Raw genomic sequence first — 26,538 nt, 5'->3', positions numbered from 1 at the left:
TTTGCAAAAAAACTATCAACGTCTTCTAATTCAGTTGCAACGTCGGCAGAGTGATCACTGTGAAGCTGTGATAAAGATTTTTCGAGGATTGCAACATACTTCAACCGGCAGAGGCAATCTTCTGTCACATCCTGGCAAATCACACACTTGCTGTAGTTGACTGATAATCTGTTTTTTTTTGTTTTTTTTTTACTTGGTGTCAACTCAAATGGCTGCCGCTGCATACTTTGCGGTATATTCTCTCACGATTTCGCAGATTCTGTAAAAGAGTGGATAAAATATAAAGTAAAGAAAATATAAAGTGTCACGTGATAAAAAAAAACTTCCCGCTAGGTAGCAGGTTACTAAACAAAATTCCTATTATCGGGTACACTCGCTAAAAAAGTTGCTGACCCTTCAGACACAATAATTTAAACTTTTTGCTTACCTCAATCTGTTTGTAATTAAGCGGGCTTTTTTTTAATATAAAAAAATTACCTTTATCTTGAAAAAATTTCGAGTTTTTAGCTTTTCTGTTAGAAATTTGTTGACAAAATCTGAATTTTTTTTTAAACTGCAGTAAAAAGTGTATTGTTTTTTTTAACAAACACAAATCATATTCGTGTAGCCCCAAGTCTCTTCTTTCGATTGATGTAAGAGTGCGCTGGATTTGACCAATCTTATCTGTAAAAAAAATTTTGAATCGTCGAACCCGATCATAGGCCAAATTTGGTGTTTTTGGCCTATATCTCAGAAACGCCCCAACGGCGAACATGCGCCCTACGATATTCGTTTTCAGTATGGTCGACTACCCATGGATCCACCCTTAACATTTTTCTACCTTCCGGCATGGGTACTAATCGAAATCAGCGAGATACAGAATCTGGCGTTCTGACTAGAATACAATAGAATTTTATTTTAAAAATTTGTTTCACAGCATGTTTGCCGAATTAGAATTTTATGTCAAAAAAAAGCACTATATTATATATATATATATATATATATATATATATATATATATATATATATATATATATATATATATATATATATATATATATATATATATATATATATATAGAACGTGACGTTCTATATATATATCAAAAGAACGCGACGTTCACGTCAAACATAATTCATTGTAAAAAAAAATATGAAAAAGATCAACACTTAATTAAAAAATTAAAAACAAAAACAAAATAGAAAACAATAAAATCAATGAAAATACATAAAAAATATGATGAGTCAAAAATTTAGTTAAAAAGTCAAAAAGAAAAAAAAATTAAAATAAAATTAAAGACTAATTTTTCTGGCTATTGTATAAATCAACAAAACTCGGAACAAAACTATTCCGATATCTTTCGTGTTTAGCGGGGATGCGAGTCAGTTTGGGGACTTATTTAGATTTTATTCGGGATGTTCTGTTACAAGTGGGAAGGTGGGGTTTGGGGATGATAGAACATTATCGAGGAACAGCCAGAGTGTTAGTACCAAAACAAAGTGATAGGAGGCTCCTTCTCTTTGCCAACGTGGTGAGCTTGAACTTACCTAGAAGATAATGATATGGAACATTCCCTTCACCATTAAGTGCTCGTTTTTGGACATTTTCTATCTTATAATATGCTCTGAAGAAAGACCAAAATGCCACACTGGACAAGCAAACTCCAGTATTGGCCGAATTAAAGAACAATAAAGTTGGAGAAGATCCTTAGGGGAGCAAGCAAATTTTAACAAAAGTTTTAGAAGGGAATATCTGCCAGAATATCTTTCTGGCATGCACTTAAAAAGCAATGTGATTGATTTGCAAAAATCCGACAAGAAAAAAAAACACAATAGAATTGAAGCCCATTTTTAACACGGAAGTATAGGATAATAATCGCTATTTTCTCTTTGTCTTAACTCCATAACAGTTGAAGGTCGAAGGGTCCATGGTGGCAGAGTCGTTCCTAGGGTTGGTGGCAACCGAGGAAAAATTAGTTCTAGCGCTCCCCTCCTGATTCAAATATAAACGAAAAGGCTAAATTAAAGTGAAAAATTTGATCAAAGTGGGAAACCCCCCTCGGACATTAATTATCACAGATAAGGGTATGGCTACTTCCCCCCTTTGATTTTTGAACCCTTCTAAAGGTATGAAAAATTGTGCTGCACTGAAAATTATTTGCTTTTCGATTAGTGATGGTTGGCTTCTACACCCACCCTCCTCCGTAAATTACCCCCAAGGAACCCCAATTTCAGATCTAATGAGCACACTCTGAAGTTTCTGCAACCATGAGGTGGAGGTGTGAGTGGGGAAGGGACAGTTCCCCTCCTATACGGAATCAACTCTGCTCATTTTGGGATTTAACGTTACTCTTTATTTTAATAATAACAGCGTAGACCAGAAGTATTCCCTGAAATCATAAGGGAGTAGATATCAATTTCACACTTTTGATGAGTTTTTAAAGTTTCTTTTGTACCCCCCTAGAAAAATACCCCTACCCCATCCCAACAAAATCCTAGTTATGGCCATGGGGACTATGCATCAATTTCTACCTCCACACTCCCCTCGCCTTTCTCTTAGAACTAATTCTGTATTTATCTGATGGCTCAGTGAGAGTTGAGATTTCTGGGCGCCGACATACAACATTTGACCCATCTCCTTCTCTCCCAAACTATACAACAATCGTATAGCCCCATAGCTGAAGTTGAAGCGCCTTTTCGAATTTTGTACCTTTCCATTTCTTACAGTTAGTATTTGTTATTGGGAAACATACGGGTATTTTTCACGGGGGAGTCTTCTGCAGGGGAGGGGATTGTTTGGGGGATTTTTCAGTGGGGAAATTTTTTCGAATAATTCTCTTTCAGCAAGAATATATTTTCCACTGGGGGGCGGGGGGAAAACGCCTAGAACTCCGAACAGTATGTTTTTTTTGTTGTGCCTCTGTTTCCCCACCGAGCTTCCTTTGTCTTGGTTACCGTGTACAAGGAATTGTGTGCAAGACTATTGGTGCAGGGAAAAGGGCTTAAAACCGGATATCCTCTCCGCGAGCCCCCCAAGATATTTCTGCTACCCTATTATAGGTTTTGATTGTGTTGCTCCATCCTTGTTCTCTTGCGTAAGAATTAGCCTCCCGCCTTCCATTGGAATAGCCACTAAGTCTTTAATGGGGGGGGGTGAGGGGAGGGGGTAGCGCTTTTGCAAAGAGGGGAGTGCAGAAAACATAAAAATGTCACTATTCACATAAAGCAGAGATGGGAGCGGGGTGTTTAGGTACCCCAAGTTGTTCATCGGTCATGAAATACAAATATACATCACTTGTAGGAGCCTAGCTGTAATTCCCACAAGTGTAATTATATCTCAAAATGTAGTGTTAAAAATACCCAAAATATTTCTAACATAACGCACTGGAAGACAGTCTTCTGCAGGGGAAGGGGATTGTTTGGGGGAATTTTCAGTGGGGAGGAGAGGAGTTAACAAAAACTTAAAGAAAGAGTTCTACTTAAATTGAGTGGAAAATTTTGTGCACATAGGTTTGGTAGTACTTCTATCCATAATATGGTACAAAAAATACGCATGCATCTTCAATGCATAATTTTGGACGCCTAGAGGGAGGGAGATTCATCTCATCTTAATCTTCCTTCTTAGTTCTGCTGCTTAAAAGGTAATGTTAATTTAATGATAAAACATTAGTAGTTCTGGCAAAACCCTCTTTTCGTTATTATTTTAACTACATTGAAGAACTTTTTAGATCCATCTCCATTCATATTGAAATGGTTCCCTTCACACTGCAACACTATTCTCTTATAAGTTTGCCAACTTCGTCCCCCAAAGCCCTCGTGTTTCATTCCGTCTTACAGTTAGATTGACGTAACGTCTTACATTGGATTATTAAGCATTGTCATTTCAGTATGAAGGGAAGAAAAGGGTACCAGGATCTAAGATGAAGATTCTTATTGAGTGGCTAAAATAAGTTTTAGAGTGAGCTAAAATGGGGAACTTTATATTAAACTAAACATCTTTTCTAAGTAAATATTCTTCAATATATGATAGCCAGACCGTAGCATTAAAATTCTGGGACATTTTAATGGAATTTGAAGATCGAGTTTTTTTCCCCTGTCTGTGTTTGTTTGTGTGTGTGGGGGGAAGGGCTCTTTGCGCTTTGAACTGTAAGAATTACATATTGCATGATTCACCAAATAAGACTTCACAGAGCTATTCTAAGTGTTTTATTTAATTTGATGTCCAGATAGACTTAATACCCTGTACATTAAACTGATATTATTTTGATTCAGTTAATATTGATATTGTACACCCACTTACGAGCTTCAAAAGAATAAAAAAAAAACATGAAGATAAATATGTCCCTTGGTCTTCAAAAGATTATACTTTTGGAAAAAGGCCTCTTTTATATTGTGCTTTTATATTGATTTATTTTTTATTCAGCAGTTAGTACACAGTTTGTTTGAATAATTTTTTGTGATTTGATTTTTAGAAATTTTCATACCAAAAGCTGAGGGTTTATTGGCAAAGAGGTCTAACTGTGAAGATTTAATACGAAAATTTCTCGAAGTCCTACCCGATTTGATGAATGTAGAAGGAATGTACGAGAACACTGGGAGTTGTCTAGGTTCTGCACTTCAAGCTGCTTCCAAACTAGCTGTAAGTCCTGACCTTACCGACATTAAAACGCAATATTCGTGGGTTTTTCATGGTCTTGATTTGGGACAAGGATATGCCATTGTCCTCAAATAAAAAACAAAAGCAAAAAAGCCTTGCAATTTTTTAAAGTGAGCTAGAGATTGAAAAGGGTGTCTGTAGCGCATCTTCGTCCATCGTAAAGATAGTGTAAAATTTACTCGTTTGTAGTTTTTATTTGAAACGAAAAATGTCACACTGTTTAAAGAGATTTGGAATATGAGAAGGGAGCCTTTAGAACGTCTGTGTTCACTGGTCGCATTTGCAAAAGTTAATGTTAAATCTATTTACTTGCAGTTTTTTTTACGAATTTTTCAAAAAAAAATAACATTTTCGGTATGAAATTTGTAATGTTCAAGCATTTATTTTTGTGAAATAATCAAATGGAACATTATAATTAGCATAATATCAAGTTTTCTATAAAGCTTGTTTTGTTTTAAACTTTTTTTTTCTGTAATAGGCTATACAAGTCTTTTTGAGGAAGGGTGAGGAGGAACCTTTCATATTTAAATTTACTTCATAGGAGGTAGAAGTGAAAACCATGATTGGAACTAAAAAAAAGAACGTTTAGTATCCCATAGACTAACTCAAGGCCGTACCCGGAGGGGAGGGGGTTAGGGAGGTTTGACCCCCCCCCTCGAAATGTTTGTCTGACTCCTAAAAACGTAACAAAAATGGATATAAACAAATTTTGTATGCGTTTTTTTGTGTATCCCCCCCCCCTCCCCGATTTTTTTTTAGTAAAACCCCTTCCGTAAAAAAAATCCTGGCTAGGGCCTTGGACTAACTGACATAATTATGAATATGTATATTATAATTATACTAATAGTTCAGTTCATTTTATTTAACATCAAAAACACATTTAACTAATATTCCAATAACTGCCCCAAGAAAGATACAAAAGAGCACTTGCGACTGGGCAGGTATATAAAACTCATCTACTAACTAATAATTAGCTATAAACAAAGGAGCAACAAATAATGAAAAAAGCACTTGCGACTGGGTGGGTACATACAACTAATCTACTAACTAATAATTAACTATAAAAAAAAACAAAAAACCATGAACCTTGACCTAACAAATACATAATTATTCATAAGTTATGAATAATTATAATTAACTAATATATGCTAACACACTTGTAATACATAATTATAATTATACTGATTGATATAAGTGTAAATTAGTGATTTTAGATTCAAATAAAGTAGCATTATATCCGGTCTGAGAAAAACATCTTCGTTTTGGAATCCCAAAATTTGTTTATGCTTGATTGACATTATACCATCTTCTGAAAGAAATTCTTAAAAGATATTTCAAACAGTGTGGGACTTTTTCCCTTTAAATCTAATCTAGGAAGGGACATATTTTTTATTTTATTTATTTTTTAATTTTTTGGTGTGGAACTGTTTGTCTTCTTTTGCATTACTCCACTCTCCTTTTTTGTGCGAACGGGCAAAAATAAAATTATTATTACTATTATATTTTAGCTAAGTATGATAATTTTTACATATTTTCTCATTAAAAAAAAAAAAATAAAATATGCACGGAAACCCTAAAAGCTCATTAAAGGTATTTTGGACCTTATTAATGAAGATTCGTTGCCGCATTTAACATATCTCTTGAATTTTGGCAAATCAAAAACAACGAAGTTATAAAGTTTTTGTGCAAAGCTTTCTCTGGGAGGAGAAAGGGTGTGCTTTCTCGGGCTTCTCTCAGGGAGGGTGTGCTATTTAAAAAACTACCCTATTTACTAAATTTATGTGATAACACCGAAGTAGCAAAATGTCTATGATCTAAAACTTAATAGTTTCAAATGATAAAATTTAATATTAAAATATTATTCAACTTCTTCTTCTTTTATTTCAGCAGGCAGGGCTTTTCAGTCAAGACTATTCAGCCCTTTTCCTTTTGCTTCACTCTGTGAGCTGAACAGAGCGACTGAATAGATTGCATCTTATTTATTGAACCTGCTCAGATTTCTTTCAATAAATCTTTTGATTCTAGGAGTTGGAATATAAGAAGATAAACACTGAGTTCTGTGGTCTGTGTGCCGCTAGAGTCAGCTAGACTCTTAGCTGATGGTGATATTTTGTGGTGTTTGAAGCAGTTTACAATGCAGGGTATACTGTCCAAACATCTGCATATTACATTCAAACAGGCAATGGCCAATTGCTACATTTTTAATATTACAATACCTGTAAAGGGGGGAGGAGGGAACTGAGCCGCTATAATTAGGGACCTGATATTAAAGTGCCAGAAAATTTAGCATACTTCAGCTAGAACAAATTCTATTATAAATTTTAGAAAATTTTTGTTGGGAAATGGAGATAGAATTTGATTATTCTTATTAAACAGTACCTCAGATAGTCTCCAGCAGTAAATATCTCTAATTGGGATTTGCCTCCCACTTGGCTGATCAATATTTATAGCATTTTTTGCAATTCATCCGCCTGGTGGTTACCAGTTATACCTGAGTGGCTTGGAACATACTGGAGGTAAGTTCTTATGCCTCTTGAAGCAAGATTATCAATAATGCTAAGGCAATGAAAAGTGTCTGTATCCATCTTATACTGAGAAGCTGAGTACAGAAGCTCTAGGCTTGACAAAGAGTCAGAATAAACTATAATATTTTGTGAATTAGCAATCAAATGTTGATTATTCATAAGGTGCTCTGATTTAAATGCCATGATTATGGCATTTAACTCTGCAGACATTATAGACGCATTATCATACATTCTCTCACCCATTGCCATATTAAGGCGCGGGAGAAAAGCTCCACTTGCCACCTTTTCATTAATTTGGACCCATCAACAAAAATTTGGAAATGGTTATTACATGTGATTGTTCTAAATTCAGCAAATTTTTTCTGTATGAAAGCAATGGGGGTAAGTTCTTTTAGTCCACTTTGATAAATTAGTGTTTATTTTGGGGATTGACCAACTCCATGGAGGGGTTTGGGGGAAAGTAGGTGCAATAGACTTTGCTGGCACTGGGAATTTCTTCTGGGTTCTTGTTTGCAATGCCTATATACATGGATGAATTTCTTAACCAATTATGCAGGGTATGTGAGCTATTTGCTTCAATTTTTGTAAGATATTTTATCAAAAGAAAACTTCGTCTTACATTTATTGTTGTTAATTCACTCTCAGTAAGCAGAAACTAAGTGCAGTTTTTCTGTATATGAAGTATCATCCCGATGTAAAATGAAGAGCTGAGCCCAAAAATGAAAGCAAATTTGATGTACAATGTACCAGAAAGGTTTCATAATGATTTTAACCTTCTCATCGTTGTGACCTCTTTTTCACCATAGTATCAGAAGGCAACTATTCTGACATAAAATGAAGAGCCGAGCCCGAAAATGAAAGCAAATTTTATGTACAATGTACCAAAAAGGTGTCATAATCATCAATCTATGATTTTACCCTTCTCATCGTTGTGACCTCTTTTTCACCCTACTATCAGAGGGCAACTATTCTGACATAAAATGATGAGCTGAGCCCAAAAATGAAAGCAAATTTGATGTACAATGTACCAGAAAGGTTTCATAATCACCAATATGTGATTTTACCCTTCTCATCGTTGTAACCTCTTTTTCACCATACTATCAGAAGGCAACTATTCTGACATAAAATGAAGAGCTGAGCCCAAAAAAGAAAGCAAATGCTATGTGCATTGTACCAGAAAGGTTTCATAATAATCAATACGTGATTTTACCCTTCACATCGTTGTGACCTCTTTTTCACCATACTATCAGAAGGCAACTATTCTGACATAAAATGATGAGCTGAGCCAAAAAATCAAATTCAACTGATGTAATGTCTACTCGGAAACCCTCATATTCATAACCCTCTTTTCATGTTCATCAATATGCACTTTTTTATTTCCAGTTAACGTTTAATGTTAGAAGACCAGAAGGCAACTACACCACTTTGATGACCTTTGTATGCAATAGATAATATTAAAGATTCGACCCACGCTTTGTCTAAGTGATTTCCCGGATAAAGCCGTTAGTTAAAAAGTCAAAATTGAAAATTAGCCCAAGTAATCATTTATCAAGTCACATTAATGCCCGTGTTTGATATTTTGCCATCTATAGATACAAAAAGTTCGATGTGTCTGCCAACTAACAAGCTAAAAAATGTCACTTCGAATGTTCTCCTTTCCCATTCACTTGATATTTAAAGGTAAGAGATCATTTTTGTTTGTGTCATTATTTCAACCAAAGACTACAGTCTGAAATGGTAAACTAATGTATCCGACCGTACGTAGTAAAATTGTTGGAAATTTATATCAAAGAACTGTTTTATAGAAAACAGTGGAATTCATCGATAGGAAATGACTGGAACTGCTCCGGTACAGAACCTCTAAACTGTGGTTCCAATACTCCGGTATGGTGTCCGTACTGCGAAATTTCTTAAGAGCCAAACGATCTGGGTCATGGGATCTCCGCTTCAAATCCAACTCTGACATGCTACCTTATCTTGTGGCATCTGGGCAAAACAATTACACACAATCCTGCCCGCTTTACCTCCAGCGAATAGTCAAGCTCCAGGAAACCCATCCTGCCGTTTATCAAGCCCTCCAAAATGGGATGCATGTGATCAGACGTTCTGATAGATTCTGTGCTAGGCTCTCCACGGATCTTGTCATTGAGCAGGAGCTCATGTGTTGTCTCAAAAAGGCTGGTGGCCTTACTGATGGAAGTGGCTTTACCGATGGAAGTTGTATGACAGAGGTTCAAATGTCTTTATGGGTTCTGTCTCGACCAGTCTGCTCTGCACGAAATCTTCTGATGGGGGGGTATATCACAGGTTTTCTATGGAACTAGTGACCAATATAAGGAAACGTCTGAGCCGAGGCAAGTAAGAGACTGTAAAGACACCCAGATCGTTATCGATTTCCTAGAAAAAGGATCGCCATTTAATGGGGATCTTCAACTAAGAAACATCACCAACGGTCTGACAGCCTACGAATCTACCAACGTCTATTCTGCTAGAGATTTAGGCCTAAAAATCATTGAATCCATGTCTGGAAAGCCGGTCGCTGATTTTGTTTTTCGACGAAAACAACAGGCAGTTCAATTTACTCTGTTCCAGTTTGACTCTGTCTCACAACTTTATTTTTTTAAACAATAAAAGACTTTAGTGTAAAGAGCGAGGCGTTGAGGAGGGGATAGCCCCTTTCATATACGGAATAGTTTCTGTTCGTTTTAAGTTTTAATGTCGCTCCTTACTTTCAGTTAAAAAAACTTCTTTTTTTTTTAATTTTAGGCCATTAGAGTCAGGTTTACCAAATTGGGTGACATCTTTAACTGGTATTGTGTTGCCAGCTCTATCAGAGAGCCCTTCTTTTAACTCTTGAATAGGGGGGACATTGTGCACTACTATTTTAGTTGTATATTGGTTTGGGTTACATCGAGCAGTCTTAATTGGGATATTGAGCAGGGATTTTAAATTAAGTATTATGTCTGCTGATATAGGATCTTGAAGAGCTATTAGCAAAGATCCATCACGGTTAATGTTAAGAGAAAATATTGATTTTAACAATTTTAAAATTGCAACCCTTATTGGAGTAATCTTAGTTATCTCAAAGGGGGTATTAGAAATTTTTTTTAGGTATATTCTTAGGTTTTGAGAAGGAGTTTGGGCAGGAGGCGGAGAAACCCGGGCAGGATCGGGAAGATTTTTTCCTTTTTTTGGAGCTCATAGAAAGGACCTATTGAAATCCATTTTCATTTTCATCATTGATGGTTACATTAGACCCGACGCTGATCATTACCTTATTCATTGAGTTTGACTCATCATATGACCTTTGAGATAGTGAGCTTGACCAGCCAGAATGAAGTGGAACATTTTCGTTAGTATTTGGGATGGGGTCCGGGGGGACTTTTTTAAGGTGTGTTCTATGCATTGCATATTGGAATAAGCTTTATATGGTAACCGCAAAAATACTATAATACCAGACCGTCTGCACTCTAGTGAGGGAGGACTTCACCATCCACAAAAAAACACCGCAGTGTGGTCCAGAAGAGGATTTTGAGCAATATTGTTTGGGTTGACTGCTGATAAATCGAGATTAATATTCATGAGAAATTTTTTTTATAAATTTCTTATAATGTTGCTCACTACTTGTCAACTACTTATTATCATTGTCGTATTCTTCCTGCTTTCTCGGTCATAGAGCCTTGTGGGGTATATGATGATTTATGCGCTTTATTGTTTATTTATTGTATCTGAACAAATATCTATTTTTAGCTCTTAATTTCAATCCATGTTAATTCATACATAGATTTCAGAGTAAACGATAGAATAAATACAGATTAGTGAACCCCTAGTGGTCCACCAGGAACTGTTGTTTTTGTGAATTAGTTAAAACTTCAAAGAAGAGTTCAAACTTAACACGACCAGGAATGGCTATAAAAGAATAAATGAAACCCAAAACGAACATTAATCAAAATAAATGATCATATCGGATATAAAGATAACAAATGCTGATGGAGATGAATAAATAAATCTTAAAAAGAATAGAAATTAAATTGAATATTCAAGTTCTATTCAAAAGGAAGACAAGACACGGCAAACAGGAGCTGGTCTACTGCCCCATTCCAAATATTCTATCCGTGGAAGTTTTAACTAAATGCTATTAGCCGTACCTGAGATATTGCAGATACGCGCTTTTGACAGCCGAGATGAACATAGTGTCTTTTGGTCGAATTCAACATCCTTGTCAACATTCTCTGCAAGTTTCAACCCAATACCCTTAACTGTTCCTGAGATATTGCAGACGCCATTTTAACAAGCGTGTGTGTATATAGTATCTTTTGAATTTGTTCAACATCCTCTGAAAGTTTCAACTAAATAGCATTAGCTGATCGTGAGATATTCTAGATACGTCTTTTTGACAACCGGGATAAATACAGTTGTATTTTGGTTAAGTTCAACACCCCTCTCAACATTCTCTAAAAGTTTCACCTTTAAGATAATTTCTTAAACCACATTGGCCTGACATAACATAAAGAAAGAAAAACGAGCAAAAATGGGGTTTTTAAAGGCCAAATGAAAATACTGAAAAAACATAACAAAGCGAATATTTCGAGAGGACAAACGCCTCTTTTCTTCAACGCGACACGAAAAACGAGCGAAAGTGGGGTTTTTAAAGGCCAAATGAAAATACTGAAAAAACACGACAAAGCGAATATTTCGAGAGGACAAACGCCTCTCTTCTTCAGCGCGAAACAAAGTAATGTATCCAAGGAAAGCGCCGAAGAAAAAAGCAACAAAAAATAAACGCGGAAAGTCAATGTGAAGAGAACCAAAAAACCAAAGAAAAAAACAAAAACTTAAAAAGATGAATAAAGTTCAGTAAAAGCAAAAAATTATAAGAATTAAAATCAAATACCTAACAACCATAAAAGTGAGTTTTCGCCAATATCCACGATTTGCACCAAATCCAAAAAATTATGAACTGCCATCGACGGATACTAGCGAACAACTGAGGAATAAAAGAAAAGAAAACAATTCATTCACTCAAAAACAAAACGAACCAGCAATTAAATAAGTTGGAGAACTATGTCATCTGATTTTGGATTCTAATTATTGCACTGTCCCCTCCTCAACGCCTCGCTCTTTACGCTAAAGTTTTTTATTGTTTTAAAAAATAAATTTGTGAGACAGAGTCAAACTTTAGCGTAAAGAGCGAGGCGTTGAGGAGGGGACAGCCCCTTTCATATACGGAATAATTTCTGTTCGTTTTAAGTTTTAATGTCACTTCTTACTTTCAGTTTAAAAAACTTGTTTTTTTTATTTAATTTCTGATCCTTTTTTAATTAATGCAGCTTTTATTTTGGCTCACCGTCATTGAATATGTAAACAAATTTGAATAAAAATTTTAATTTTCTTTTGTTAAATGGATGTCTCTAAATTTCGTAATGACGTAATTTACAAATGAACTTTCGGAAATAACTTCTATATTCGTATATTTTTCTTATAGTAAAAAATACAAAGTAGCAGATTTTTGCAGATATGAGCTTGAAACCTACGTAATAGGGTTTTCTGATACGCTGAATCTGACGGTTTGATTTTCATTAAAATTCTTTCACTTGTAGGGGATGTTTCCCCCCTCTTTATAAATCGGGTAAATTTTCTCAGGCTCGTAGCCTTTGATGAGTAATACTAAACTTAGTAAAATTTATATATTTAGAATCAGCATTATAAACACATTCTTTTGATACATTTATTGACATCAAATTTCCGTTTTTAAAAGTTTCGATTACTATTGAGCCGTATCGCTTGTTTTTTTTATTGTTTTTTTTTATTCCGTATATGTTATTACGTATATGAGGGGGTTCTCCCCTTAGTCAATACCACGCTCTTTACGTTAAAAGTTAAAAAAAAATTTGATTCACTAACCCCTGAATCACAAAGGCCGTTTAATTAGAATAGATAGCTCTTTTGAAAGCACTAAAAAAAACTGTAACGTAAAGAGCGAGGTATTGACTTGGGAGAGAACCCCCTCACATACGTTATAATTTCTGTTCGTTTTAAGTTCTAATGTTGCTTCTTATTTTCAGTTGAAAAAACTTGTTTTTTTTTAATTTAATTTCTGATCGTTTTTTGAATAATGCTTGGAAATCCGACGCCCCCTTCATAGAAATGTCCCTTACCCCAAAGAAACATCCTCCATGGAAAGATTTTCCAGAGTAACCCCCTCCTCTAGCCCCCCCTTCCAGAAAAAAATCCTTCCTGAAAATGTCTGTATACTTCCCAATAACCAATAAATAATGCTGGCAAGTCTGGCGCCCCCTTCATGGCATTTTCCCTTCTCCCATGAACATTTACGTCCTGGACAAATCCTCTAACATACCCCCCGACCCCCCCCCCTCCCCACTATCAGAAAAAAACCCTCCTGAAAACGTCTGTATACTTCCCAATAACCAATACTATTATGTTAACATTGGGTAATGTTCATAACTTTTAGCCCTCCCCCTGGGGACTTGGGGGGATTAAGTCATCCTAAAAGACATATTTATCATATTTTCGACCATGTTGAACAAAATTGCTATCTTAAAATTTTGATCAGGTGACTCTGGGAAAAAAATAAGCGTGGGAGGGGGCCTAGTTGGCCTCCATATTTTTTGGTCACTTAAAAAGGGCACTAGAACTTTTAATTTCCGTTCCAATGAACCCTCCCACGATATTCTAGGACCCCTGGGTCTATGCGATCATCCATGAAAAAAAAAAAAAAAATAAACACGCATCCCTGATCTTTTTTCTGGCAAAAAAGCAAAATTCCACATTTTTGCAGATAGAAGCTTGAAACCTCTACAGTAGGATTCTCTGATACGCTGAATATGATGGTGTGATTTCCATTAAGGTTCTATAATTTTTATAGGGTCTTTCCCCCTTTTTTCGAAAATCAGCCAAATATTCTCAGGCGCGTAACTTTTGATAGGTAAAATTAAATTTGCTGAAAATTATATATTTGAAATCAGCATTAATATCTTATTCTTTTGATGTATCTAATTGTATCAAAATACCCGTTACCAGAGTGTTGGTTACCATTGAGCCGGGTCGCTCCTTACTTACAGTTCGTTACCCCGAACTGTTTGATATAGATACGCCCAGATGATTTTTTTTGAAAACTTGGATGCGCCTAGTGTCTTTTGATTTAGTGCAACATCCCCCTCAACATTCCCTGAAAGTTTTAACTTAATAAACCTTAGCCATTCATAAGATATTGCAGATAAGCCCTTTTAGCTACATGGTTGCACTATGCCATTTTGACGTTCAAACTGTATTTAAGCTCTTTTGTTTTAGTTCAATAGTTACAGTTGTAATAGTAGAAGTTGCAGTAGTATTTGCAATCGCATTAGTAGTAGTAGTAGTCACAGTCACAAGTGGTCGCAGTCATAAGTAGTCGTAGTCGCAAGCAGTTACGGTCAAAAATAGCTGCAGTCGCTAGTATTTGCAATCGCAAGTAGTCGCGGTCGCAGAAGCAAGTAGTCACAGCAGCAGTCACAAGTATTTGCTTAGTCGTTGCAAGTAGTCACAGCAGCAGTCACAAGTATTTGCTTAGTCGTTGCAAGTAGTCGCAGTCACAGGTAATCGCAGTCCCAGTCGTAGGTAGTCGAAGTCAATAGTAGTCACTTGCAAGTAGTCGCAAGTAGTCATAGTCACAGTTGCAAGAAGTCGCAGTTGCATTCACAGCAGTAGTAATAGTGGTCCGGGAAGTTTCAAGTTAATACCCTTTGCTGTTCCTAGGAAATTGGAGATAGTCCCTTTTGATAACCAGGATGGATACAGTGTCTTTTGATTGTGTTGCACGTACCCCTCAGTATCCACATCGTCAGGCTGACAGCGCTGACCTCATTATACACTTAGCCTTATCTGACACACCCAGGATCAAACATCCCCCCTTTCCCAATAAAATCATGCATGTATACAATAGGCAGATTGCATAATTTAAATTAACACTCTTAGGTTTTTGGATACACCCGATACCAAACATTCCCGCTTTCCCAATGATAAATCCTGTATATAAAAATTGGGCAAATTGCATAATTTAAATCCTTGCCCCGATGGCCTTTGGGGGCTTGGCATCTCCGGTGGCATGGCTATTAGATCTTTTGACTATTTTGAACAAAATGTTCGTTTTTTTAATGTCCATGATTGCTGGGAAGGAACATCTAAATAGGGCAAGTATGGGACGGGCTAGCTACCCTCCGATCACTTTCAAACATATCCTGAAAATGTCTTTCAACTCAATTCACTCCACTGTCCCTGATGTATTCCTGATACGCCCTTTTGACAACCAGTATGCACAAAGTGTGTTTTGATTTTGTTCACTATCCCCATCAACATTTCCTGAAAGTAGTTGCTAGTAAAAGGTGTCGCAGTCGCAAATAGTCGCAGTCGTAAGTAGTCGTAGTCGAAGTGACAAGTAGTCACAGTTGCAGATCGTTGCCGTCGTAAGTAATCCTTGTCACATTTGCCAGTAGTAGAAGTCGCTAGTAATTACAGTAACAGTCACAAGTAGTCGTAGCTGTAGTCACAGTAGCATTATCAGTAGTGGTGGCCCTTAAAGTCAATACCCTTACCTATTCCTATGATATTTCAGATACGCCTTTTTGATAGCCTGGATGAGTTTAGTGTCATTTGATTTAGTTCAACTTACCCCTCAACATTCTCTAAAATTTCACCTCAATACCATTAGTCTCTTCGGACACACCTAGGATCAAATATTCTTCGCCTTCCCAATGATAAATCCTACATGTTAGAAACGGGTAATTTGCATAATTTACATTCCTTGCCCCATGGGCGTTGGGGGCATGGCATTCCCGGAGGCATAATTGTTTAGACCTTATGACTATTTTATACAAAATGGCTTTTCAAAATTTAAGGAGTGCTAGTTCCCTCCGATCAATCTTCAACATGCCGTGAAATTTTCAACTTTATACCCAGAGTCGTTCCTTAGATATTACTGATACGCCTTTTTGACGACCATTCCGCATATAGTGTGTTTTGATTTTGTTGAATATTCCCCGTAGGTTTTCCTAAAACTTTCACCTTAATAACTTAAGCCGTTTGAAGACCCAGGATCAAATATGCCCTCTTTTCCAAATAACAAACCTTATATATAAACAATTTGCAACTTGCGTAACTTACTGCCATTGGCCCAGGGCCTTTGGGGGGGGGTGTCATCTCCGGAGGTATTATTTAACCTTGAGTCTATTTTCAGCAAGATGACTGATTCAAAATTTTGATGGAATGTCTTTGAAGGGAGGGCAGCTAAAAGGACATAGGAGAGGGGCTGGTTGCGCTCCAACCATTTTTAAACATCCCCCTCAACATGCTCCGAAAGTTCCAGTTTAATACCCCCAGCCCTTCTTAAGTCATTGCAGATAAGCCTTTTTGATAAACTGGATGCACGTATTGTGAGGCCGTGGGGGCAGCATCCCCAGATGCATAGTTATTAGGCCTTTCGACCATTTTGAACAAAATGGACTTTTCAAAATTTCGATCAGTGTTGAGGGAGGGGTATCTTAAAAGGGCAAGGGGTCTGGTTACCCTCCGGTCGTTATTTATGTATTTTTCGATATCTGTAATGAGAATACCGAAAAAGATATTTCCACCCCCACCCCCTCCCTCAAAAAAAGTATTTTTTTCAAAATATAGGGGGAGGGACAAAAATAGAGGGAGGGCATATGCCCACTTCTACCCCCTTTCAATTGACTACACTGCTGGAAAAATTGTATTTTTAGGCCTAAATTCTTCCAAGGGATGAGGATGAATCCTTTGGACCAGTTTCTTAGGACCTGAGGATTACAGACCTACACCTTCTCTATGTGTAGGCAAGCCTGTTTTTTATTGTCCATTTAAAATCTTGCTTTTTTAAGTTACCAACTGCCAGATAAATATCTGTATTTCAAAAATCATTCCCTTCAATTGGAAGAAGCTCCACCCCCAAACCACCTAGCTGTCTGATGGATAACTAAAACATCAGTGCTCTTTCTAATAGCTAATTTCTCTCGTCTGACCTCAAATCTGCTCTTTGTGCCCACAATATCAAGTATTTATTTTAAATGTGTTTTTTTTTCTGTGCCGAAGTGATTTCTCTTCTTTGTGAAGAGAAAAAATTTTTGTTCGTTGTAAGTTTCAAATTCGCTCTTTACTTTCATCAGAATAACTTTGTTTTGAGAAAACTAATTTATGATAGACCTAGGCTATACAAAAGATAAAAAGACCTTTGGGGGAGGATATTGGAATTTTATACACAGTGGGCTTTTTTTCCAAATACAGGGATTTATTTACAGTTGGGTAAAAAACAAAAGAGAATTGCAAATGAACAACCAGCGTTGTGGGCATATATGCACAAAAGAGGGAGAAGCACAAGGACAGAGATTGGCCATCACTTATATCACATACTTTTCTGCTATATATAAAAGACCTATATACTTCTCTAAGACTACTACTCCTAACAATTCACTGCAGCACTAAGCCGCCTGAGACTAACGCAGCTGCGCACGTTCCACCCCAATCTATTCAAAATCACTCTTTTAACCCCTCCCAAGAAGTTCCAATATCCTTTAAAGCCTTATTTATGACTTCTTCCCACCCATTCGGGAACGACCAGTTATTCGTTTTACACTAGATAGATGGCCAAAAAGAAATTATTTTTGGCAATCTGGTGTCCTTCATCGGCAAAGCATATAGCAGAAAGCATAAAAAAAAAACTTGGAGGAGGACGTCCAAGGACAGAAACTGGTTGTCAGATATAGGATAGATTGTTGAGAGCAACATACAAAGGGGGCTTTCCGAATTGAATGAATTGATTTTAGATAACAAAGTTTTAGTATAAGACTGTCGAGATTAAAAAGGTTTAGACTGTTTTATATTTTTTGCTGTTCCCAATCACTCATTAATCACGTGCTAGAAATTTATCAAACAGTTCGTGGCAACGAACTGTAAGTAAGGAGCGACTATAACCAAACAATAACCAACACTCTACTATAATAGTAATCAAAACTCTTGAAAACATAATTTTTATAACAATAGATACATCAAAAGAATTAGGTTTTTATGCTGTTTCCAAATATGTAAGATTCATTAAATTTAATGTTGCCCATCAATAGCTACTAACCTGATAAAATTTGCCTGATTTTCTAAAAAAGGGGGGCTACCCTAGAATGTCAAGGAATCTTAATGAAATCGCACCGTTGGATTCAGCATATCAAAGAACCCTACCGTAAATACACAAAACTGAGGGTTGTAAACCTCATGTCTAGGGTTTTGACCATGAAGTAAGATGGTTCCCTTTTTATGCCTCCCAGATTTTCTACTCCAAAATATTCCAGTGCCTCACTAGTGGCAGAGAAAAAAAAATAAAAAAAGGAGACACATTAGTGCTTTCTGTCCAAAAAGTGATTTTTTTTTTTATGTTCAAGGCTTAGGGCTGTAGTTTTTCTGAATAGAACTGTCGACCATGCTCATTCCAATGGCGTACTTCACATTTCTATTCAACGCCATTTTCAATTGGTTTCAGGTTCAATTTTGAAATTTCTATAAATTTGTTTTCGCCGTAGAATTTTACTATGAAGATTAATCGAAATAATAAGCTACGATTCGTGAATCAGCTACAAATGGAATTTTTTTTTTTACAAGACAGTTTTTTCGGAGGTGCTTTTTTAAACTTTTGGCTACTATTGGCCGTGGATCGCTCTTTACTAAGCTACAGGTATCGCTGCAACTGATAGCTGAAAATTGATGCTCTTTCTGACGGCGTGTTTCTGTCTTTAGGAGCCCCCCTCCCCTCTATGAGTATAGATATTGACTACAATGCCGGCTATTCATTTAAAATGTGTATTTTTTTAGTGGTCAACTGGAGGAAGAATATCTGTATTCTTAAATTCGCTGCCTACAATTGGACCCGGTGCATTGAAAGAACGACCGAGAACAGCATCAGGGCTTCTTTTACCTGCTACTGACTTTTATAAGAATATGGCCCTTGACAATACTGGTCAACAGATAGCTACCGATTTGTTTTTTATTGGCCACGAATTTCAAGATATTGCAAGTGTCGGTAAGTCCAACCCAGTTTGAATCTATAACGTTGCTTCGACTTTGACTTATTTTTGTTTGTACATATACAGCACAAGGGCTAATTTACGTGGTCTTTGCAAACATAAAAACTTATATGCATATATTAAATCACTACGACTTGTTATACAGTTCCACAAAATAGGGAATGAACGAGTTTCTGCACCGATTTGTCTTAAATTCAACGGGTTTTTAATTTCAGCTTTAACCTGGTTTGGGTTCTCGCTGCAGCATTTTATGGTAAGATGTGGCAGTGCTGAGGTGAGGCAACCAACGTTTTCCAAAAGTACTATTAAAGCGTCACGTCTATATCGTAACTGTTCAAGTTTCAGATTTTTCAGTTGCTGAACATAATCTACTATTCTACCTCCGGTTATGACTACTTCCGTTCTCAACGAATAGGCCCCGAATAGATACAGCGTATTCGAGCTGTGGTCTTACATAAGTAAGATAGGCAGTTTTAACTCTGTCGCTATCACACCCAAATCGATGCATTGCAATAAGAGTTTGAATTAATGTGTTTTCGGCTTTTATAAGCTTATGAACAGGCTCGGTAAATGTACAATCAGAAGAAATTTCAACTCCAAGGGTTTTCGACGGCGGAAAAACTGAAATGACACTGAGGGGGGGGGGATTTGAGGCGACGCTTTATAGGTGCGAAACCTGATGATATTCAATTTGGCATGGTTGAGAGTACAATTTTTCTTCAATCATCAAAGAAGGAGCTTAGGAAGTTACCACTGTACTGCAGCTCTTCACTTTGTTAGATACTTATTACTTGAGAATAAAGGAGAGATCATCTACGAAGATCAACGTCTTAAGACAGTTCAGTAAGCAATGCTAGGAAATGGGAAAAAGGAATAAGAATGTTTGACGCTTATCAAATAAAGTTATTATTTTTTTTTTACTTCTTAAAAAGGAAATAAATTCATAAGTAATAGATAAAGTATAATGTCTGATATCAGCCAATAAAAAAATGGTTTTGTCCCTTAAGTAAGATAGTTTGACTAAAAGAATACTAAAATTCAAGAAATATGTTCCTTCGCAAAAATACGCAGACACCAGAAGGCCACTACTTATGTATTCGCACCCGTCATGGAAAAAGTGGGGCAGCAAAGTAGCTATACTACTTGGCAGTTTTCAAATTTGTTGGCAGATTTTGCCTGAAAATACCATTTTTACATATAAAAAATATTTTTTGCTCAAGGAAATGCTGTCAAGACACAAGTTGTGCTGTTAAAGTGTCGGCAGCTTTTGGAATTCTGTCGAATTCTGCTGCTGGCAGCTTTGAAACTTTGTTCATACCTGATTCGCACCATAGTGCCTCATTGTGGGTTTGCACAATCGTGCTTCTTCTTTGTGCACTTGATAATTTGGATAGTCTTTACTGATAAACTTTTTAAACTTAAACCTGAAAGCGCATACAAATATTTGCCTAATTTGGAAGCTATTCAATCCAAGTATGCTAAAAAAAAGGAATAGAAATGCTTGAAGGATTGACCTGTCTCTGTGGAATGGCTGAAAAACAAGAGATAAATGATAGATTTGTCCGCAATTTTTTTTTTCGTCAAACTTGTGATCTCAAGAAAGTAAAACTTGAATTCAGGGTATAACCACAAAAATTGCTTCACTATTATCAAATGGTGACAGATTTTGCTATACCAATAACTGCATTTTGAATATTAAGCAAACTGAAGTAGATAGAACAGATCAGCTTCATGTTGAAGATATGACCAAAAATGATAATGACAATTTTAATATGACATATATGCTATGTCATTTTGACAATTTTATGATTTCATTGTTTTCATAATGGTCAAGATTAATAATTTAACGTCCGAAGTATTGTCCCTCCATTAATTTCTTTTTTACGTAGATATGACCAAAACTGATGATTTGGTGCCTACTGACCTAATTAGCATTGCAGTTGAGGAAAGTTTATTCACTAAAAGATTATTTGGAAATGATTTGCTGTGGGCTATAAGAATAGTAATTCTAAGCACTGTTTAACAAGAATAGTTGTCTTTCGTCCTTTTTGACCCATCGTTTATTTAATCATAGAAATTATGTAAAATTTTCTGATCTTGTAATAAGCCAATCAATTGTTTTAACACTAAATTCTCAAAAGAATTGAAGCTTCAAGAAGATCTAAAAAGAATATATTATTAATTTTAATATTATTAAAAGAATATTAATAAGAATATAAAAGAAGATGAAAAAGATCTAAAAAATATTTCATCTATCCTCAAAAGCTTCCCCCTCCTCCTCCAGCCCGGAGCCATAAGAGTTTGCTTTACGTGAGGAAAAGCTCTCTAGCAGGTCTTATCTGATTACAGATGGAAGAATCCGTTCTGAGGTGAAACCGTATGAATTTGCTATGTATAGCAAAAATTAGCATTCATACGGTTTTTCTCCAGAATGGAAACGTCCTCAACTCCTTTGACTAATGATTGTAAAAAGCCATCTCCTAAGTTTGTAGGGTTACCCATTCTGTAGATGTTGTCCAGGAAATAAAGAATGCATAGAGGCCACAAACTTGTGAACATAAAATGCACTTCTCGGGTCAAAATGAAATTTATTTGAACAACGAGGGTAAGCCGTAAGAGGGTAAGCCCCCCCCCGAGGTAAGCCGTAAGAGTGCGCTGTGTGTGAGCAAAAGATTTCTAACAATTCTAAGTTTATTATGCATAGACGAATCGACTCTGGAATGAAATTCTGCTATAAAAAAAGAACTTGCACACTCATACGGTTTCTCGATAGAATTGCCATGAATTACGGCTTATCGAGGGGGAGGGCGGAGGGGGCAGGTGATGCTCTCCCATAGACTTCGAAAAATGCCTTTTTTTGGTATTTTTCTTGAAACATGCCTCGTTTTTGGAATTTTCATTGAGAAAAAGAGCAACGAAATTATCCCTGCCCCTAAAATTTGAAAAATTCCTTTTGACTCACTCCCTGCATTTTTCAAATTGGTGCCACTGGATTTCTACAATGATGTTTGGTTCCCATGATTCCATGATTACAAAATACCTCTCTCCAGGACTTGGTATCAGGCAGTAATTCGGTCAAAAGAGACTTAATGCATGGACAAATGTTTGTTGTTTGATTGGCTTCAACTTTTCAGGGCATGAAACCAACTGTCAAGGTTGAAAGAGGCATTGGTACTTCATCGCTCAATTTGATAGCTTAAATATCGTAACTGTCTATGTAGCAACTGTCTTTATATTTGAAATAACCTTCGTGATAACTTAGATGACCTGACAGTTGTTTTGATAACTTGATATAAAAGAAGAAAGGGGAAATATCAGATCCTCTTTAAAAACCGGTAGTTGTGGTAATATGACATCTTGCGTATATTTAAATCTGTACTTCTGATAGATTTTAGATGAACACTCAGGATTGCTGATAGACACTACAGGGTATCATACAATATCAAAAATCATAAATTCACCAACTAAAGAACCATATCAAAAGACATGGTTCACTGATCACCGACATGGTAAATTTGATTTTCCTTTAAATGCCACCTACCATGAGAATTAGTTTTGCATTCTGTCTTTGCTGTTCCAAAAAAGTGGGAAGAACTGGTACTAGGAAAAGCAGAATTAAGCAAATTCTGCTTATTATAGCCTCATGTCTCCTGACTAGAGTTTATTCGTCTCGAATTGCTTTAGTGTGTCTATGTTCACCAACTTGGAAGCTATCCAGGAGGATGTCTTAGCTGCCTTGGATAAAAAAATTCTTTATTTATCCATAATAAATAGAATTGTATCCTGTTGGTAAAGTGTCCATTGCCTTATGATAAACATCAGCAGTGTACAGAAACTGCCAACGATTGAAAATCGAAATCTCCCAGTAGCAGCACTAGAGCTCAGACCCCTCTACCCCCCCCCCGGGGTACGGATTTGGCTAACATCAAATGTAAACGAATATGAAAACAAGAAATGATAAGATCTCAAATTAGTTTTGGCTTCAACTCCCCAATGAAGACTGAAGACGAAGGTTTTTGTAAATGAGGTACAATCTCAACGAATGCATCACAATTACGTGGCAGAATATGTCCTTTCATTTCGTAGAAAAAATAAGGCTTAAATGGTATTGTAACTGAAGGGCTTTACTTAAAAAAAGATGAAAATACAGAGTTTTGGTCTGGGCCATTCGAGCCTGGGAAGTATGAGTGGAGATTTGAAAGGAGAAAGGAGATTTGGATCTCTGTTGGAATAAAAACAAAGGGGAACTGGATCTAATAGTTGCTCCTTATTCCTTTCTTTGTATCCAGATAAACTGGATATTGGTATATATTTGACATAGGATTCAGACTGGTTTCTGGCCTCCTAACAAAAAATATATTAATAACAGTTTTTATTAACAATTGTGTTTCCGCCAGCTAGCAAAAATAGCTACGAATAATTGCTAATGCAATCCTCTAATAATACGCTCTTGTTAGACGTTGTTGACAGATTTTGTGTGAAGATTTAAACGAATAAAAATGCAAATTTCTTTTTCTTTCTTTATATAGTTGGTGAATATCCGTAATACCCAGCCAATGTCTAATCTAAAAACAGTATCGTGATGTTAAACAATGGATCCCCTAAGCGTCTTTGGATATACAATAACGGGACCTGAAGTATCAGTAGGTTTCTGAATTTCACAAGGGAGTGTACATTTTCTCTCTCTTATGCCTGAAGGCAAGCGAGTGTTTCTTATTATACAGATTGACTACAATAACTGTGTTTCATTAAATAGTGACAAATTTTATGCATGGCTTAGTAAGTATACCCTTTATTGTCTCACGAAGGTTTGACCGGGTTGAAACTTTGAGTTTTTTTTTTCTTGCAAAGGGGCAAGACTTTATTTCTCTGGTTCTCATAAAATAATATATTCATAATAATAAATAATTATGTTTCTTTTATATGCCAGTCGTCTGACAATTTCTTATATTACATTTGTTGACATATTACATTTTTATGATTGTTTTGAATTTTTATACGCTGTTTTAAATCTTCTTGCATATGAAGGTTCTAATTCGAAATTTTTCATCTAATTAGTATGTTTGTGCGAAATTATCAGTAACAAATTTTTGTTAGTAAAAAATTCGTGAGCATAGAATTTCAATGTTCATAATTTCGTGAACATTAAAGGAAGTATGGAAGGCGATCTTAATTGGTGGCATTTTTTTTTTTTTGGATGGGGACTGTTGGGCCATTGCCCCCTAGAATTAGAAAAACTAATTTTTTGTATCTTCATTAAAAAAAATGAAAAAGCCCCAGAACCTTAGATTTTGAAAAACACATTTTTTGGCATTCTCCTTAAAACGGTCGAAAAATCCTTGTGCCCTCTCCCCTACATTTTCGAGAACTGCTTCCACTAGAAACCTTATGTTATTGTCAATATTTAAAACTATGATATAGAAAAAAATCATTTAATTTATTTGATTTTAGGTTGTGCTGCCAAATTCTCATCAGGGAGTATCTATAAATTTCCCAGTTTTAGTGCTGATAAGAATGAGTTAGAATTGAAAAGGTTTGAATCAACTCTCAGAAGGTATCTTACTAGGAAGATTGGTTTTGAAGCTGTGATGAGAATCAGATGCACCACGTAAGTCTACGGTTTTCAGTCTCACACTTTATTTAATTTGTATTCATAGTTAGTAAAAAAATTAGAAATGAAATAGAAGGCTTATTGAGCAGGATTTTGTGGGACTTAATATTTTTTTATGCTTTCTGCATTTCATGAAAATGCTTTCATGAAAAATATTTTGGAAATTGATGCTAAAGCTAATTTAGCCAAATGCGAAAATTCTTTGGAGTTTGTAAAGATTCTATCAAATCCAGTACTTTGTAATGGGAAAACGGCAGCAATCAAAGCTAAAGTATATAATAAAATCTTGTATAAAGAAAGAAATAGAAATTAGAAATTATTGATATGGTAAGGTAAGATGATTAAATGATTAAATATATTACATTAAATATACATACAGTTTAACATTATACAATTCCCCTAAAGGCTCCTTGCTAGTAACGGTAGTCTCGATATTTTAAACTAGTAAATAGTATTCAACCCTTCCAAACGTCAGATCGATCCATATCTCTTCCAAATGCCTAATTTCAACCTGGCATCTGCTCCGTTAAGATTTTAAAATTTAGAACTATTGGAAAACCACATAACTGGGAACACTGCATTCCCCATGAAATGATTGGTTTTGAAAGGTATCTCTGCTCGGCCGTCTTAGGTTTTGTTTCTGAATCATCATAGTAGACTGAATCATCATAGACAGCTCAGAAAAATAAGTCTTGAATTTGAGGTGAGAGAGGGAAGAGAGGGCAGTTAATCTTGTGCAGCTGATTTTATAGTGTGTCGGTATCTGTTAACGTCAAATTTTTGCAGCCTAACCCATTAACTGATATTGAATCTTTTTCGTCTTTATAGTGTTAAATAAATTAGTTGCTGCAGTTTTTGTCTATGCCTCCGCGCTATTATTCTATGGTGATATAACATAATTATAAAACGAAAATTCAAGAAAATTATAAAAAAAGGCTATTTCTGATGTTTAACTATCTGTATAAGTTTTCTTAGAAGTCTAAGGATGTAAAGAAGATAAACAAATGAGAGAAGACAGAAAAAAACAAGAGCACAGACTGACAATATGACGGGTCCATTTGGACCCTCCTCTAACTGTTAACTGAGTAGTATAATTCGCCCTAATATGCCAGAGAAGCTTCAGCTTCGTTGATCATTAAGCTACTTCATCATTAATGCTGCTGACCACCAATAGTGCTTAAAAACTTGCCAAAATAACACAAAAGCATTCAAAATTGCGTCTTTTCTTGGATAAACTTATATGTAGTCAGACAAGATTGGGCCAACATGTAAACATTGTGAGATTTAGCTAAAATATAAATATTCAGAGCATCGCATCTCTAGTATCAAAGAAAAACAGATTTCAAACGAATTTAAAACGAAAAAATTATGGAGTTCATTTGTCAGGTATGATGTCATTCACGAGTCATTCATTAGTCAATGGTCAGAAAATTTTATTTAGGTCATAAAAAACGCTCTTCTATCGGCATATGTCCTAAAAAGTAAAAATGTAACTTTTTTCTTGCTACTCGGAAAAATTCAAAATCTATTGAGACTAAAAATGCCTGTGACGCTCATAAGAAATAATAAAATAAATAACGTTTACGCTTCCTGATAATGAACGTGATGTGCCTGGTATATCCACATTTAAGGGTATAGTGTCGCAGAAAGGTCTTTTAATTTTTATATAGTTGGAAATAATTACAATTT

The 26,538-nt window shown here is 35.8% G+C and overlaps 1 protein-coding gene across 1 annotated transcript in view; it reads left to right on the top strand.

Annotated features, from left to right (window-relative positions):
- Nucleotides 1-26,538, top strand: part of Sec24AB (Protein transport protein Sec24AB) — a 98,764-nt gene that overhangs the window by 37,208 nt on the left and 35,018 nt on the right. Inside the window, exons 3-5 of the mRNA XM_089088989.1 lie at nt 4,452-4,618; nt 19,027-19,234; nt 24,690-24,846. Coding sequence (XP_088945115.1) covers nt 4,452-4,618; nt 19,027-19,234; nt 24,690-24,846 — 532 coding nt within the window. The remainder of the gene's footprint in view (nt 1-4,451; nt 4,619-19,026; nt 19,235-24,689; nt 24,847-26,538) is intronic.

Source organism: Artemia sp. Qi Xiang Cuo, chromosome 5 (genome assembly GCF_049724085.1).
Source record: "Artemia sp. Qi Xiang Cuo chromosome 5, ASM4972408v1, whole genome shotgun sequence".
NCBI classification, from domain to species: domain Eukaryota; kingdom Metazoa; phylum Arthropoda; class Branchiopoda; order Anostraca; family Artemiidae; genus Artemia; species Artemia sp. Qi Xiang Cuo.
The sequence above is the reverse complement of the archived record's forward strand: the minus strand, read 5'-3'. Positions and strand labels throughout refer to the sequence as shown.